The 17,255-nt window shown below is 40.0% G+C and overlaps 2 protein-coding genes across 10 annotated transcripts in view; both read right to left on the minus strand.

Annotated features, from left to right (window-relative positions):
- Window positions 1-17,255, minus strand: part of LOC106617167 (serine-rich adhesin for platelets) — a 39,565-nt gene that overhangs the window by 2,011 nt on the left and 20,299 nt on the right. For 6 of the 9 annotated variants that reach the window (XM_036372543.2, XM_036372551.2, XM_014234186.3 and 3 more), the window contains 13 exons: window positions 14,114-15,278; window positions 12,893-13,228; window positions 12,300-12,834; window positions 12,060-12,237; window positions 11,832-12,003; window positions 6,399-6,830; window positions 4,218-6,296; window positions 4,031-4,146; window positions 3,371-3,452; window positions 1,566-2,300; window positions 934-1,496; window positions 248-871; window positions 44-179 (listed from right to left, as the gene is read on the minus strand). In XM_036372543.2, coding sequence (XP_036228436.2) covers window positions 44-179; window positions 248-871; window positions 934-1,496; window positions 1,566-2,300; window positions 3,371-3,452; window positions 4,031-4,146; window positions 4,218-6,296; window positions 6,399-6,830; window positions 11,832-12,003; window positions 12,060-12,237; window positions 12,300-12,834; window positions 12,893-13,228; window positions 14,114-15,278 — 7,153 coding nt within the window. Of the gene's footprint in view, window positions 1-43; window positions 180-240; window positions 872-933; window positions 1,497-1,565; window positions 2,301-3,366; window positions 3,453-4,030; window positions 4,147-4,217; window positions 6,297-6,398; window positions 6,831-11,831; window positions 12,004-12,059; window positions 12,238-12,299; window positions 12,835-12,892; window positions 13,229-14,113; window positions 15,279-17,255 lie in introns of those variants that run through there. The other 3 variants (XM_036372544.2, XM_036372545.2, XM_070110099.1) reach the window with 3 other exon arrangements.
- LOC138857455 (uncharacterized) lies at window positions 7,804-11,823 on the minus strand. Its single transcript, XM_070110102.1, has one exon. It carries the CDS (start codon window positions 11,727-11,729, stop codon window positions 10,590-10,592), a length of 1,140 nt encoding a protein of 379 aa, XP_069966203.1. The 5' UTR covers window positions 11,730-11,823; the 3' UTR covers window positions 7,804-10,589.

Consider the following 17,255-nt stretch of genomic DNA (forward strand, 5'->3'; position numbering starts at 1 on the left):
AATTATTTTCAAAGAAATTTTTCCTGCCATAGTGTTATTTTACATTATCTTTTCGTGGTGACATTTGTACCGCGAGGCGATGGACTGGTGTACCACTTGCGTTAGATTCACTTAGTGAGCTCTGAGAACAGTTCGGAGAGATCGGGCTTTCCGAGTTGCGTCGCTTTATGAAGTTAATTCTAAAGATAAAATGTAAACTTTTCAGTAGCATTCTCAAAATATACACGATTGTTGGCTTACTACTTACAGTCGAGATCCTTTGCCCGCTTCAATCAACGCACTCTCATCACGCCCGATCTTACGTGATCGCACATTACCAGTTTCAATCTCCATGCTCATCGAAGAAGTACTCTTCCTCGTCGCTTGAGGACTTGTCAAGGAATCTCTGCTGATCGTCATGCCCATTGTTTCCATTGTCATTGTGGTTGTTGTCGCCGTCGTCTTCGTCTTGACTCGTGAGCCACTCTTCAATTGAGACATGCAATATGTCTTCTCTCGTCTCGCTAAGATTTCGAGATCGCTTAATTTGCTCTCGTCGCTGCTGTAATTGTAGCTTTTGCTGCTTTCGTCGCCTCTTGCGTAGACGCCGCTGTTCCGATCCGCAGATACAGAATTGCTCCATGTATTTCGATTTGGCAGCAGGGGTTGTGGAACGCCACCGACGCGAGCGCCACCAACCAAACCTGTCGTTAGAGAAGTGTTGACGTTGCCGTAACTCGGACGTGGACGTCGGTTCACAGTCGGAGTGTCCATCTTCGAGTTTCGCTGTTGAGAGAACGATATGACAGCCTCTTTTGGCTGAACGCGATTTGTTGCTGAACGACTCAATAAATCGCGACCCGTCCGTCGCTGAAATGTGGATAGGTCGTGCCTGTAGAAAAACATTATAAGATGTTATCCAAACTTTTAAATCAATAACTGTCCTCTATGTACCCCAAAATTCTTGTTAGATCCGGACCAGGATCGTAACAAATTAAGTCTTCGTCGCCGAGAATGTCGTGATTGAGTGCCAATCGCATTTCTAGACGCGGACTTAAGCCCGAACCAATTGGCGCCGGGACAACGTCCGATTTTGAACTTTCGTTGCCGTATTGCGCTACCATCGAGTTCGTCGCTGCTTCGGTTGCAATTTTCTGTAACGGATGCGCTTGTTGTTGCCGGTCCTCCTGCAATGATTCCTTCGTCGTCTTCGAAGCTGTTGTTAATAATGTGGAGGCTGCCTTGTTGGTGCCTGACCCCAGCAGTGATGTCTCTATTATCGTTGAAGACACCCGCTTTGCGGTTGTTGGTACAACGGCGGCGGCGACAGCAGAGCGCTGATTGCCACCGGTTGCTTTCTGGTTCGCTGTCGCCTTCCCCATCGCTTCCAACGGTACTACTTTTGTGGTAGGCATAGCGACTGCGCGGGTTGCATTTGTATTTTCGTCGGCGGTGCTTACAACCGCTGAGTAGCCAACGTCAGCAGAAGCGCCAGAACTTCGTTGAGGTGGTACTGGCTGTTGAAAAGAAACATAAATTTACGGTTTATATGAAACTTTTAACGAGTTAGTTGAATCAGCGCTTACCGCCTTCGGCATTACCCTGCCACTTGTCTGCAAATTTGTTTGTGTTAATAATAGTCGGCGCGGTGGAGGCGGCGGTGGTACGAATTTCGCTGGTCGTACAGTTGTTGTGGATGTAGTTTGGGTACTCCCACTGCCGTTGTTGCAGCTGCTTTTCACGATACTGGCGCTCGCGCTGTTGATTGTTGTAGAAATCGATGAATGAGGTTGATTCCGTGGCGATGGTGGCGTCTTGATTGTCCGCGTCGTCGTCATCATCATAGTAGTAGTACTCCTCATCGTCGCTTTCATCTCCACTTGCATCGTGACAGTCTGTTGTGACGCCGCCTCCAATTCCACTTCTACTTTCGCCAATGGCGGAGTTGTTGCTTTCATTGGCGTTGCCGAAGTGGCTCTCACTGTTGGTGGACTGCTGGTAATGCTGGTTGTACGCAGTGGGACCATTGTACGCTGTTCGAGTAGGTACTCGCAAGATGAGGCCTTCAGAACACCGATTGGCAGAGCTACCTTGTTGGCCATATGAGGAGGTTGAGATTGTGCGAACGCCTGCTCCCAGCTCGTCGGAATTGATGTCGGCAGTAGAATACGACCATGTATATGTGGTGCCTTCGGGGCGAATGGCGTTTGGTTCTCGTTCTCCTCCAGCTCCAATTCGTAGCTCTTCTCGTTCGAGAGATCCTCGTCGCTTGAGCTTCCAGCTGAATCCTTTAAATAGTGGCCATTTGTCGTTGTTTCCCCCTACCAATTGTTGGGAATAGAATTCAACTAATCAATTCTGGTTTATAGCGTACTATAAGTTTGTTGTTGTTGGTGTGTAGTTGGTTCTGGAGAGTCGTGAACTGTTGGTGGACGAGTGTTATTGCGAGTCGCAAAGACCGCCAATGGAATGACGATGATAGTGTGGGAATTAGTGATTAGTTTGCACGAAATTTTCGGTGAATGTTTATTATTGGTTATGCTAGCGAATGTTATTATTTTGGATTTTCTGTTTGTATATCTCTAATACACGTACTGGTGTTGGCAGATTTAATAATATTTTTAATTTCGAATTCTTTTGGAGTTAGCGGTCCGATAAGTACATTACAAGTATGTATGTCTAAACCCATTCCTAGAAGAGTTTTTTCTTTTTCTTGTCTATTTTTTGATTGTTAGTAGGAGGTAATGGTTGCTGTTGTTTGTTATAACTTTTTGTTTATAAGTTAAGTACTCGTATGTAATTTGATGGATTTATAGTTGTTGTTATAAGTAATTAATTTGCAACAATTAGCGTAGAGCAAATGTCATTTCTTGATTTGTATGAATTGACAATGTTGCAAGTTGTGCTAGAGCTTCACTAGCCGCACTACGACTTTCTAGAAGACCAAAACACATACACATACATACGTTCATACATACATAAACATATTGAGCAGTGGCGCAATGATAAAATGGCAAATGGCAAATGGCAACATGAGTGCATACATCAATGGGCAACAGAAAGCATGAAGTTGATGAAATATGAAAAGAAACAGATGTAATGAAGAAAAGAATATAAGAATCGAATAAAAGCGAACAAGACATACGATAAAATGTGATTCGATTATATAAGAAATAAATAAAATATTTCTAACGGCAATTAATAGTTAATGTCGATAACTGGTTATTAGTTCACTACTAAATATAAATTACAAAACGTTTGAAAATATTTGAAGCTGTGAGTCTGTGATTCAACAAAACGCACAATGTTTACATATACATATAAGAAAATAGTTAAAACTTCTTGATTTCTATATTGAAACTATACATGCAAACGCACAAAGCCGACCCACCTTTTTAACATCATCACTTTCCTGCTGGGTCTTTTCTTCATCGCTTTCAGTCTCCTCCTCAAAAAGTGGCTCTAAGCGACGTCTACAGCATTGATGAATGGAATTTTTATTTGATTTTTAAATGATGAATTTAAAATGATTTGATGAAGTAAATTATAATAGAGAATACAATGAGATTTACAAACTAGTGATCATTCTGATATACTAAGAGTAAACTTCTAATTATATATAAATAATGCAATTATTATAAAAGTCTATATCAAATGATGCTGCGTCTCTACATCGAATAGCTCGTATTTGGAGTCCGGCTTACATTCTTTGCTCAAACATTAATATATATATACATACATATATGTTCTAGTTGAACCTAAATATCGCAACGGTTGAGGTGTGACTATATCCCAACTATTTGTTACATTAAATTTTTTAATTTTATACATTTACATGAATGAATATAAAACTATATTCTTAAATACAATACTTTTTATTTACTTTCAAATCCGATTTATATCCAAAGTACGAGTAGCACTAATAAAACTACACAAATATTATGAATAAACTCGTATGTTAATAAACTCATTATCTATGTAAGTCGATCTCTTTAATACAGTACCTATATCGGCAACTAATTGAAAGCATATGCTAAGCGTTACAACTTACCGTGGCAATAGTCCTCGAATGGTGCTTGCAGTCATTGGTGGCGCCATAAGAAGTTCATCCATCATTAGCTCGGTGTCGTCATCATCATTCAGTGAATTGCTTGACTTCGTAGGCGACTAAAAATGTGAAATATAGCAAAGTATAGATTATTGTTGCGTCAATCAGTTTTTTTTTGTTACTTTCTTACTGAATATGTATTTTCCGAGTTCACTAGATGCATATCGTCATTGTCTCCACCACTTGTCGGCGTTCCCCACACTTCCTCTCCAGATGTGGCACCCGAGGTGCATTCGTCGGCTTGTTCGTCTGTTTCGGATGTAGTGGCAGCAGGTGAAGAAGTCGTTTGTTCTTGATTCCACCGTCCTAAATATTTATCGATAAATGCTCGTGATTCCTCGAAAAAGGACATTTTGTTGCCTCCCACCAGTCCGCCTGCTCGACTTGTCCAGACACCACCTACCAACACACATGATCCGCCAGCCACCACTTCGTTGCTGTATACGCTAGACTTGCTGGTTTCACACAAATTGTCCACTGTATCGGCTCGTGCTTTATCATCTAAATCGTCATCATCTTCTTCTGTATCGTCAGGCACTTCGCTTTTGTCATCATCATTATCTAGTTCGTCTATTTCATCGTCCATCCGATCATCTGAGGGCAATTTCTCCAAGCTGGACATGGTACCATAGCGCCGTAGGGCATTACTCATCGGACGATACGGCGGTTCTTCGTCTAGTGGGGACTCATCGCAAGAGTCCTCTGGAATATTCTCAATAACAGCCTGTCGTGGTGTGTTGTTTAGCTGCAGCTGAGTTGTTGTGCTGGTTGTTAAATTTGTTCCGCTATTATCCCACACATTCGTCGAGGTCATGGTAAGCATCGCCTCAGGCGTGGGTGGTACAACAGCGATAGTCGGCACGAAGGTGCTGTCATACATGGGAGCGGCCAGGGGTGCTGGTGCTGAAGTAGACGTTGGTGTTGGCAGCGGAGTAGTGGGTGTGACTTTTGTATTAAATTGTCTCGCCGATAAACCATTAAATTGGAATGACGATTGCTCATCCTTTGCAGTTACCAACGATTGACCACCGCAAATGCACTTGCAGTACTTGAGCGTCTTTTCACTTATTATGCTATTCGCTGACTCCTGCAACTGCAGTTGACGTGGCATTTGGGGTGACTGCTTTGGTGAATCAATCAGTTTGCAAGTCTGCTGTTCTACCTCATCAGGGCTGAGTGTCGTATTTTTAAAATCAGCGGGTGTACATTGACAATTGCATGCTATGAACCGAGACACTGATGCTGGGGTGCCAGGCGACTTGGGGGATTTCAACATGATAGGCGTGTGCGGAGATTTAGAACTTTTCGTAGTGTTGCGACTCGTATCCACAAAATGCGCGCTTTCCGCCTCCGGCATCTGGTCTTGCTCTTGTGTACGTATTATTTGCGCTGTTTCAGTAATGGTAACAGTCGTTTTCACCTTTTTGTCAGCGGCTTCCTTTGCCGTTTCCTTCGTAGCAGTTTGTAATGTAACTCGGTATGTTCTTGGCTGTGGCTGTGGTTTTTTGACGCTAGCCGCTTTGTTTTCGTTGTCTCTATCGCCGCTAGATGAGCTCGATAAACAATATCCATTCATAAATACCGTCTGATGAATATGTTGTGGGTCCTGTATTCGAGGCATAGGTTGTGGTCCAGGCTTGGCATCCAAACCTTTTGCCTCACGTCGTTCGTCTAAAATTCGTAATTTACTGAAGCTGTCGGTGAGTCGGCGTTGTATTTCATCTGCAGCGGCGACTCCACTGCTGCTACTTGGTATTCCACCGATGCTGTCGTCCGTAGCCTCTGATTGCGAAAGATCGTCAGTTATTAATTGCGCCACATCGCTTTCGGTATCACCGGTCTCCCGTTTACTACTGCTAGCCACTACCTTGGATGAATGTTCGCTGGGCTGTTCGCCCGTGATAGTACTCGATGATATGCTGGTGGTGCTGCCAGCCTGACTAGCATTTCCATTGAGCCTGCAGCAGCGATTGGGTGATGACTGGCTATGTTGTACCTTTAGTGACGTACAAACCAGTCCGCTGCCACTACCACCACCTGCACTACCTTCGGCGATCATTGCGCCAATGGCCGATCGTTGCGGATGTGAGGTGGGCATAGTGGGTGACATTGACTGTTGAAGACCCAAAGCGGCTTGCTGGCAATTCTTATGACAATGACGACAGACTGCTAGCTTATCAAGCACAATGGGACTAGAGCGTACAGTGATCTGACAATGAGTTGAAGTAATATGAGTGAAAAGTGAAAGCATCAGTGATGTGCACAACTAAGCAAGACCTTGATGAGCTAGCATAAGCCAAATGAGACTTACCTGACTATCTGAAGTGGTGCTGTGAGATTGGCTCAACTGACTCACGTTCTCTGAGTAGGCTTCACTCATGCTGAGCTCTTCCACGCCACTTAAACGTTTGCCGCCAAAATTCGGCCGGGCCTTCATACTACCATTTTCTTTGGCCAAATTTAATTCTTTGGTGCGCTTTTCAAGCTGCTGCCTTGTCCAAAAGGTTATACGCTCATCTTGATCAGTCTCCGGATAGAGTAAGTGCTCCTCTTCGTGACTGATATTCTCGCGTGAGCGCTGCGCTGCCAGTCTCGCTTGCTCCTGTTGTTTATCCAGCTGACCTTTCATCCAATTGGCAAGATGAAGAGCATTCGACTTGGAAGTGCCAGTCTTGTTTAGGATGCGACACTTTTCATCAATTAACATTTCGATTTGCTCCGATGCATTCGAATGGCGTTTCTGCTGTGTGAATAATACAAATACATACACACATGGAAGCATAGTAATTGGGAAATGCAATGTAGAGGAGAAGAGGGGAAATAAATAATTTACTCGATGCCCAATAGGTTGCTGCATGTTCGCCTCGTAACTCTGCAACCGTTAACAAAGCGACTTTTTTTTTGCTGATATTCAAAAGACTTAAGCAACAAACTCGATTTCATTGAGATTTATATTTATGCTATAAAATGGAAAATTGTGATGGTCTCATTTATCTTTCGTGCAAAATAACTACTTTACAAAAAAATTTTAAACAAACTAAAACTGAACTGTAAATTCAAATTATTGCATTTGAAATTAATAAAAAAAATTTAAGCAAATACTATTAGCTCTAAATATTTACAAATATAGGACAAATGTGTCACATTCTTGACTGGATAATCTTTGATTAAAAACGCTTGTAACAAATAATGTTTAGGAGATAGAAAAGTTTCGATAGATCTGCTTTGTGCTCATACCAATATTGTTCGATATCAATTCAAGCAGCGGCGCACGAAATCAAAAAAGGAATGAGAAAGGTATTTCTGCGCAAGAAATGCTTTATTTTTAATAATTTTTCATAGCTCAAATTTGAAATGGAGTCCATCACAACTTTCAATTTTATATAGGTAATTTTTTGGCTTCTTCGTGAATACAGTGCCTGATTCAACAATTTATTTTTATGTAGAAAGGAAAGGAACTATTTTTAATAAAAAAAAAAATAAATAAAAATGTAGATAACGAAATGGAAATACTAACGAGATCTCGGATTTGAAATAGTCAATTAGTAAATTTGGCTTTGGAAAGCTCCACCAAGTTAGCGGCTTGTTAGGAAATATAAATTAATATGAAAAGGAAAACGAAGAGGCATGTAAAGTGTAACAGCAGCGAAAACTAAAGCACAACACTCAAAACGTCGAAATAAATTCACAAGCGTTTTTATTCAAAGAATCATATTTTCTTTTATTTATTTTCATTCATAAATTTCTTCAATTTCAATTGCAATATTTTTTTGCTTCTTTAATATTTCTAAATGTTTAGCCCTTTCTTGTTCTGATAGAAGTTGTAATGCATTACTGTAAATGAAAATCACTTACTAATGACTATTAATACACTGTGAATGAAGAGATGTATCTATAAATATTCATATAATCAATTAAGCTACATTGTTTAAACTACATGAGTGTCTGATGATAATATTTTACAAGTATTTTTATGTAATTGTATGCTTGTGTACTATGTACTTTGGTATGTCTTCGTATGCTATGTAATCGTATTGCTTACTAATGAAATTTATAGCGATTTTTAATATTAATATCAATATTTGAAATTTGCCAAGCGACTAGAGTGTAGCGAGTTTTTAATTCTCAAAAGTCGATGTATGTATCTACATATATAATTATTTAAATAACTGTAAAAGAATTTCGTTTCGTTAAGGATTGATTGTAAATTGCATATATTTACTTTTTTATTTAGATTTACATACACTCCAAGTATGTATATAACTCTTGTAACACTTTTTTAATTTGAAGCTTCTTGTGGAATTTTCTTGCTTTTTTGGACAACGATTTTGTATTAATTATTTCTTGTAAATTTGTACTAACTATAAACAAATTTGAGCATTGTTATTAAAATGGAATAATTCTGATTGCAAAAGGAAGTATTTGGAAGCATTTTTGTGGTGGATTTGGATTTGACTTACTATTATAATTATATTTAAATATTATATGAAATTAAATTTGCTTGCAACCAATAATATTTAGTGAAAAATCGAAGAGTTTATCGGGTTTTCATCAATTGTGTAGGTTTTCTGATATAACATTTCAGAAAGTTTTTGCGCAAAAAAGTAACGCGGTCTTTTGTTGAATATTAACGTTTGTTAAGTAAAATTGTCAGCTTCTCAGTAACAAAAACGTATTTTTTGACTTGTCTTATAATGTGGTGACAATTAAAAAAAAAATGGAAAAAATTAACAACTTTTCATATATACAACTTTTTAAGTCTACAATAAAAATTACAGCCCCTTACCAACGAGTCTTTGATTCTATTTTTTGTACTAATAACTAATTTTTTGATCAACTAAACTAAAATCAATGTTTTCTACTAAGCTAATCTGGCTTATACTCGTACAATTAATTGAAAAACTTAAATTCAATTGAAAAATTAATTTTTCAAACAAAGCTTAGAGGAGTACTTACTCACTCCAACTCTGGATTACTAGTAATCGGCTATGCTGTAAGGAAGGTATACATTTCTACACTCAAGATCAAATTTGAACCTGACTGGTTCATTTAATTTAAATTAGATTGGTCCAAACTTTTTTATATTCATGTGAAGTCTGATCTTCACATATGAAATAATATGTCAGCTGTTTGTCGCGTCAAATTTGATCTTGAGTGTAGCTTAAATACATGGGTGTATCGGCAGGAATATCTTTGTCATATGTAGCCATATTAGCTAGATAGCTAGCTTTATAAAATCTTTAATATTAACAACTTATTTACTATTTAATTCGAATTTGAAAGAACATAAAAATTCTACGATTTTATTTTTTACTACAAAAATCTTAATTAGTAGTAACAACCGTTATAATATTTGAACTACTTACTCGCAAATACAAGGAATTAAATAAAATAGTTAACTGTATTCAATAACTTCTACCTCACCGGTGGTGATTTCTAATTTCTAATAATTAGTTTGTCTTTTGTGTGCGTCAATTTTTGAGCCATTAACAATTTTCCATTTTTCAATACATAGTGTGTTTTGGTTTAAACGTTATGTATGCAAAGTAATAAACATATTCTACGGGACATGAATCTTAAGCCGGCAACTGATTATCAAACCTCTTTCTTTGTGGCATGTTGCGCAAATTGTTGTACAACGATTAGTTTATTGTTTACACACATAGCAACAACAACAAATAAATCAATACGTAACTGAGCTATTTTGCTGTATTCTACTTGAAACTTAATTACTCTATTTGAGCCTTCTAAGACTAAACAACCGTAATTATGACTTGTAATTATTTCAACTGAATAATATATGTATGTCCTATCTAAGCGTATGGCACTTATTTATCCATTTTGTCTTTAATCAACCGGCTGAGCTTTGGTAACAAGTTGCTGGACACTCTTACTTGAGTAATTTTGGGGTAAGGGGTCGCGCACAGCACAGCGCTACGCACACGCGTTGACCACAACAACACATCTGTCAAAGTTTAGATGGCTTGGGCTAAGGGCAAAACAACAAAAACAATATCAACTCTAAAATCGACATTTATCTGATTTTATTTTGCGGAAGCAGCAAAGTCATTATGGCTGAGGAGCGTGCAAGTGAGAGCAAGCAATCGACGGATTAGTGTTTGAAAGGGATCGGTGGTATACGGCAATAGATGTATTTCCTATAGCATGTATTTGGGTGTGCTGAAGTAGTGAGGTTTTCCATGGAATAAACGATTCCATTTAAGTTTTGTGTAAACATTTTGTGAAATGGTAATTAAATGCTTTAAATTTCAATAAAGTAATCAGGAAATAAGCTCATAAGTGAAAAGTTGTTTCATACATTGTCTATAATGTCAGTCGGCATGTGTTTTCATTTGCCTCAAATGGTTACGTTGTATGGTATTCAGTTAGTTAATACTTGGTATTCAATGTGACAATCAAAGTCGTTCTCGTCTTTATTATCCTCAATGTCCAGTTCGTCGTTCTCATAGTAAATACCTGCACCTTCTAGCCAAAAATCAAATCACAGATCCAATGAGTCGGGTGGGGTCGGTTTCGTCGGTAGTACTCCAAATGGATCGTCCACGACAACACTCACATCGATCTCATCATCTTCGTCCACCTCATGTTCATCTCCCATAAATATACATTCTTCCACATCAGTATCGTAGGAGGGATCAATGTTCACTTCCTGTAGGTTCATATCCAACTCGAGTAGATCCCAAGATCCACCAAATTGCGCCAGTGGTATGCCCTTGGCAACAGTTGATTTTTTGCGCTCATCTCCCTTATCTACCTTCGTATTAACATCTGTATCTGAGCAAGTGTTAATATCAACTTTATTGGCTTTTTCGTGTTCTTGTGTTTTTATATTCTGAGTTGGAACAAAATCATTGGAGAATGCGTCTGAATTACATAGCTGCGAGGAGGGCGATATATTCGGTGTGGGTGTGTCGGGGGTCGTCAGTGAGAGATTCTGCGAGTCATTTGGTCGCGCCACATCGGTTTCGTCAATAAAGGAGCGTCCCACTGAGCTAAGCGAAAACTCTAGTAATTTAGGTGGTCTACTGGTGGTAGTAATTGCGGAGCTTGTCACAACGCTACGCACACTGCGAGCTGGTGTTGACATTGCCGCTTGCGTATTGTGCAATGCACTATCGCTACGTCGAGGTGACCGTGCATTACTCTTGGCCGTGGTAGTTACACAATAGCGCCCTTGTCCGTCGATTAAAAGCAGTCGTTCACCGCCGTCAGCGCAACGTTGTTGCAAAAAAAAGGTGTCGATGTCATGTTTTGTATCGGCAGCGGTGGGCTCACATGCTGCCTCTGGGATAGCGGTGAGACACTTGCAAGAGGGCAAATGCTCTCCGGAACATAAAGTTTGTGTGTTAAGGCTGCTGCCACTCAAGCTGAGCCAAGTACTGGAGTTATTTGCGCTTGAATTGTATGCACGCGCAGCCGCCAAAGGTCGCGCTTCCAGCTGCTGGGCGACTAAATGGCGGCGCGTTAGTGTTAATGAGCGTAGCGAAGGTGCACTGTCTGTGAGACCGCCAAGCCCAGCAATACCACCACCACCATGACCACCAAGACAACCTGTGAGCGTGTGGCGGGCCGGCGACGCCGTTTGAGAGGAACAAGAAGCAGTTCGCGTAGTTTGGGTCATGCGTGTACTGCAGCGCGAAGCGACCAGTGTGCTGGCGAGACGTTGTAAGTTTTCATAGGAATCGCCGGTTGCCAAATGGCCACCTTGACGTAATAAACGCACCTGTTGTTGACTGTTTTTTGCGTTAATGCTGTCCATGGATGAGTGCTTGATCGAACCAATAGATGCAGACGCAATTCCGATATCACTCAGTGGCACTAGAGTATTAAGCACATCGGGAGAATCTAGTGGACTTGAGAGGGGTGTCGATCCAAGTGCGGCATTTACCAAAAAACTGTAAGTAATTACAATGAATGTGTTAATTTAAAACAACTTTTGAAAATAACCCACATTTGACGTTGTAAGAGGTTCTGCCAGACAGCTTTTAGCTCTAAAGAGGGCGCTCGCAGCAGAAGACTCTTTCGACGAGCACTTTTCTTGGGTGTGCGAGTGAGGTCCGGTGCACAATAGCCGGTTGGACTCTCGGCCAAGCGTCCGTTCGGATCCACTGTAAGACGGAACTCTGTGGCTGAGGTAAAAATGTAGCTTTGTTAATGATTGCTCTAGATTAGGTATCGACTTCGGACTAACTTTTTTTACGCATATGAAAACAGGAATCTACAATATTTGCGATAGGAATGGGCTCCTCGGTTATGAATAACACGCGGTCTCGGCTGACCTTTGCAAACACGATGATATCACTAAAGAGCAAGGTCCAGTAGGGTTTCACGGAGCGGCCTTCCACGCGTGACAGATCACCACCAAATATCCATTGGCGTCCCTGTACGGCCAGCGTGAATGGTTTGCACTTAGTGAAGACCATGCGGGACTCGAGATCTTGCAACGTGAGCAAAGGCCGGCCTTCGCCAAGTGGCTCCATTAAGCCACTGCTGACAGTAATCTCGCGATACGCTGCCTGAAGCTCAGCGATTACAGTAGTGAAATTTTTATGTTCCTCGGTATCGACATGACAGTTGGAAGCGAGCAGTTGCATTAGCTTCAATATTTCACGAAAATGCTGCAAGGGTCTATGAATAAACATCGTAAGGTCTGGGCGTTTTCGCGGCACTTGAGGTTCTGTAATGAAGGCAACAAACTCCGAGCCCATTTGTCGTGACTTGTTCACCTGGAAAATGTTAATGTAATATTAAAATGTAAAGAAATTACGAAATAAGCAAACGTACTAGCACACAGTCAGCTCGCTTGATGCCATTGCAATACTTTTTGTAAGCCGCACAAATAGCTGTGGTTTTCGAGAGATAAACACGGGAAGCAAAGTTCATTTGTGGTTCCTGATCATCATTGCACAGCTGTTCCAGTATATCCTCGGAGATGCGCAAAAGCTCGTCAATATTCTGAAAGAGTGTTCGATGATCATTTGGCGAGATGAGATCTTTGCGGTCTTGCAATGGCTGAACGAATCGCTGCATGCCGAAGTGCAGCGCTGCGATAAAGTTCTGTTCGCGGCTGATCAGTTGCAACAGTAAGCGGCGACGGTTATCTGTAATCGGCCCGATAGACTGGGATGGGGAAAAAAGTGTTTATATTTGTATATACGGCATATTATTTTCAAATACGAGATGATGCGAAGCTCTGTCTTCTACACTAGAATGTGCAATGCGAAATCTGAGAAACTAACAACATTTTTTGAAAAATTATATCAAAATAAAAGAAATATATTTAAATTAATTTTAAATAAGCATTTATTGTCAACATAGCAGCATTTTTAAATTTACAACGAATGAAATTAATAAACATAAACTTAAACAAAAGTGCAAAGTTAAGTTAAAACTAATAAGAACCAACAATGCGTGCAAAAAATATGCGAAGTAACAACACAGGTTGAGAAAAAGTAATTTCAAATTATTGTTACAAAAATCTAATTATGTTGAATGTAGGGGTTTCTTTTGTAAATACTCCTATAGAATTTGATAATTACCAATTGATTGGTTTTAATGTTTGGAGTAAAGTAATGAGTACATCTGCAAACTTAAAACATTTCAATGGCACATGATTGTGTGTTATAAGGTGTATTTCTTTAAAAAAATTCACTTGGTTTGGTTTGTCTCACTCGATTATAGAGTGTTCAAGTTTTAACATTTAAAAATATTACTTATATCTAAATGGCTTAACTCTGCTAAAACGCTGACATTTTCACTCCATTCGGAGCGTCAGTCGAGGCAACTTTGTGCTTTTACACATATTTTCAAATTAAATTAAAACAAAACATACAAATAAATAATTTATAATGAGTAAAATTATAAAGTGAAAAATGTAAAAACTTATTGAAACCCAAACTTATACATATAAATTCGTTCACTATGTTTTGGCACTAGTCGTCTTCTTAACCCTTCAAAGAAAGTCATGCGCTCTGTCATCTCTTATACAATGACACCTTTTCCTACCTCCTTGCTGAACGTAACCTGCGGTAAGTGCAGCCGCCGTTTCGCGGCCTCAATGGACGAGGTAGTGCCACCGGAGCATGCTGTGGACGGACGTACGTTCGTTACAGCAATTGTTGTTGCTGGTGCTGCAGCTGATATTGGCGCTGTACTCGGAACGCCGACACGGCGTGCTGAAAGCGTTGGGCCACCAGTAACTGACTGCTGCTCATCGCTTATGGTACTAGCTAACCGTGTATTTGGTGTAGCTTTTCCATTCATCACCGGTGCAGGTGGATGGCCGCGGCTGCCAACACTGAGCGCTGGTGGCATAGAGCCGAGTCCTACACCTCCTGTGGGTCCGGTTCGTCTAAAAACCTCTAGCGTCAGCGTAGAGCCTTGTGAACGTATTAGGTTGAGCACATCCGCTTCTGGCATCGTTACTACATTTTGTTTGTCTACAAAAATCACATAGTCGCCCGGTTGTATGCCAGCCCGATCAGCAGAAAGACCTGGTTCAATCTTTTCGACACGCGGTGGATGTGTCCACACAATGGAAAATCCGAAGCCACGCTCGGCAGTACGCGTCAGTTTTTTAGTCATAGTGAATGGTGTACGACCAACGGATTTACTAGTGGCAGACAGACGTCGCCCGCCCGAAGCGGACGGTGTGGCACTGGCGGCATTTGTGGTCGCAGCTGTATCTGTGGGTGGGTCCAACTCGAGGAAACGTAAAAACAGATTCTCATCGGCATCACGCTGATGCAAAGCCTTCCGGCTCAATGTCATCGGGTGCTCGATATTGTTGCCAGCTGTCGCCTGAGCCATGCTGTCGATGCTCATGACATCCTCTTCGCTTTTCTGTCTTGTCAGAGTTGATGTCATTGTGCGTACGGCGTTGGCGACACTTGTCTCTGGCACAGCTGTCTGGGGCTGCAAGTGGGAATTTAAGTGAATGAATTTATCGTTGCTACTATGATTTTGGTTGTTGCGTAACTTTGGGCTCGGGGTTTGATGAGTCTGGCTGTGGACTTGTGCTGTGTGTGTAACTCCTACCGGATACTGCAATAATATTGGCGACTGTGGTTTATTCAGACATGCCTGCGATTGTAGTTTATAGAATCCATTAACAGGTTGCTGCAGTAATGTGTGTAGAGGAAAGGACATGCATCCTAAAAACTCGCTGCGTCTGTAAAGAGCAGATTAGGGGAAACATTAGTATAAAAATTCATTTTGATTTTCAAAGCGAACATATATATGTGCATATATAATATTTATATATATAATATAATAAATAAATGTTTAAAATAAATATTTTACAACTTAGCTTTGAGCAAAACGTTTAATTTACTTTACTAAAATAATATTTTTTAATTTTTTTCATTTCTGTACTTCAGCCCAGAAGCAAGCAGCTAATCTGTCTCAACCGTCTTGTTGCTGTGAAGCGAGCTGACTGAAATTTCAACTGAGTGCTTCCGTTTTATAGACAAGAATTTGTAATGCGAGACTTTATCTCGCCACCTAATCACTGCCAAGTGAAAAGACTATAAATTCAAGTCAGCTCCTTCATCCGATAACCTTCGCCGACACCCACAAGCTAGCAAGCAACAAAAAATGCCGGAATGCAGAAAGAAAGGAAGAAAATTGTTTTGCTCAAGAAACAGTAAACGAAAATCGCTGCCAAGAAACTATCAGCAACGTTAACAGTGACAGTGCAATGCCACACACAATGACGAAAATAAACCAAAAGCAACAACAACAACATTTACAAGTGGCTGGGAGTAAGCAAGAACAATTTCCACCATATTACATATGAACTAGTACAAGACCACTTGTCGACGTCAGATTGGTGTGTGGGACTTCGTATGAGGCAATATTTTGCTTCAGCGATTGGCTGTTGAGTGTGTTGCAAAGTGGCTGACAGCATAACGTTCCATCAGCATCAACACCCCTTTACTGCTACAGCAACAATACAATGCTTTAACGTAAAATGCGAAAAAAGAAAAGCATGCAACGCCGAGTAGTTTATGTAAACGGACAACCACCGAATTTATGACATAAGTAAAATGACTAAAAAAGTAAGTACCAAAACTGTTTACATATTTTTATAGTTATTTAGTCGATTGTTCTTTCACTGTACATTAGCGAAATTCGCGTTTAATTAAAAATTTAATTTTTTATTGAATATCATTAAGTTCCTGTAAGCCTCCACCCTCTATGTGTTTCCAAATTTGCTCTACAACTCGCGTATTATCCTTGTGTCTTCACGTATTTATCGTAGAAAATTTCAATGGTTCCTGCAGTCTTTTGCAAAATTATGCATTTTCATTTGAAGTTCGCATTTTCAAGCCAACAAAAACTCATTAAAGGTACAACTTTTTTATACTCTATCATAAATTATACATTTTTGTTTCTTTATGGGTCTGTTTTTCTGATTGCAATACAATAAACTTTCCAATTTACAATATTTTCTTCTCGAATTTGTGTCAAGAGACTGTGTGTTGGGTAGAGCGAGTACATTGTTCACGAACGAAATGTGTTTATAGCCAAATTAAACACGTAATTGAGAACTGCATGTAAAAGACACGCTACATTTTATGGTGCTTCCATCAAATTATACCAAAAAGTGTACAGCAATTGTTCGACATTTCTAACAACAAATGTAATGTAATAACTTCTATATTATAATATAAACGGTCAGCGTCAAAATTGATGTTCGAGCGTGGTTCAGCATGCGCGGCGGTAATCGATTTTAATTCGGCGACAGCTTACTTCCACTGATTTGTCGGTTTTTTCACTTCCTTACAACTTTTCGCTATTGTTTTTTTACTACTTTCCACCGCTTAGTTTTGATCGATTTGCTCTAGTTTAGGCCCTTTTGTCTTTATCCACGTCCGCTTCTTTGTTGATTGATTTAGTGTGTGTGTCTGTTGCTTTCTGAAATACTCCTTTATTGCTATTTTTATTATTATGTAAGCTCAAAAGAACAAAGGCAGGAATACCAAACTTTTATTGTCATTGAGAATGCAAGATGCGCTAGCAGAAAGATGAAAACAAGCAATCGGTCACATGACGGAAATATTTGTTAAACTCAATTTATTATTTATTTATCAATTAGGCAAAAGAGCAGCGAACAAGCTTGAATTTATTTAAACGTTTCAGCCAA

This window comes from Bactrocera oleae, chromosome 5, assembly GCF_042242935.1.
Source record: "Bactrocera oleae isolate idBacOlea1 chromosome 5, idBacOlea1, whole genome shotgun sequence".
Classification (NCBI taxonomy): domain Eukaryota; kingdom Metazoa; phylum Arthropoda; class Insecta; order Diptera; family Tephritidae; genus Bactrocera; species Bactrocera oleae.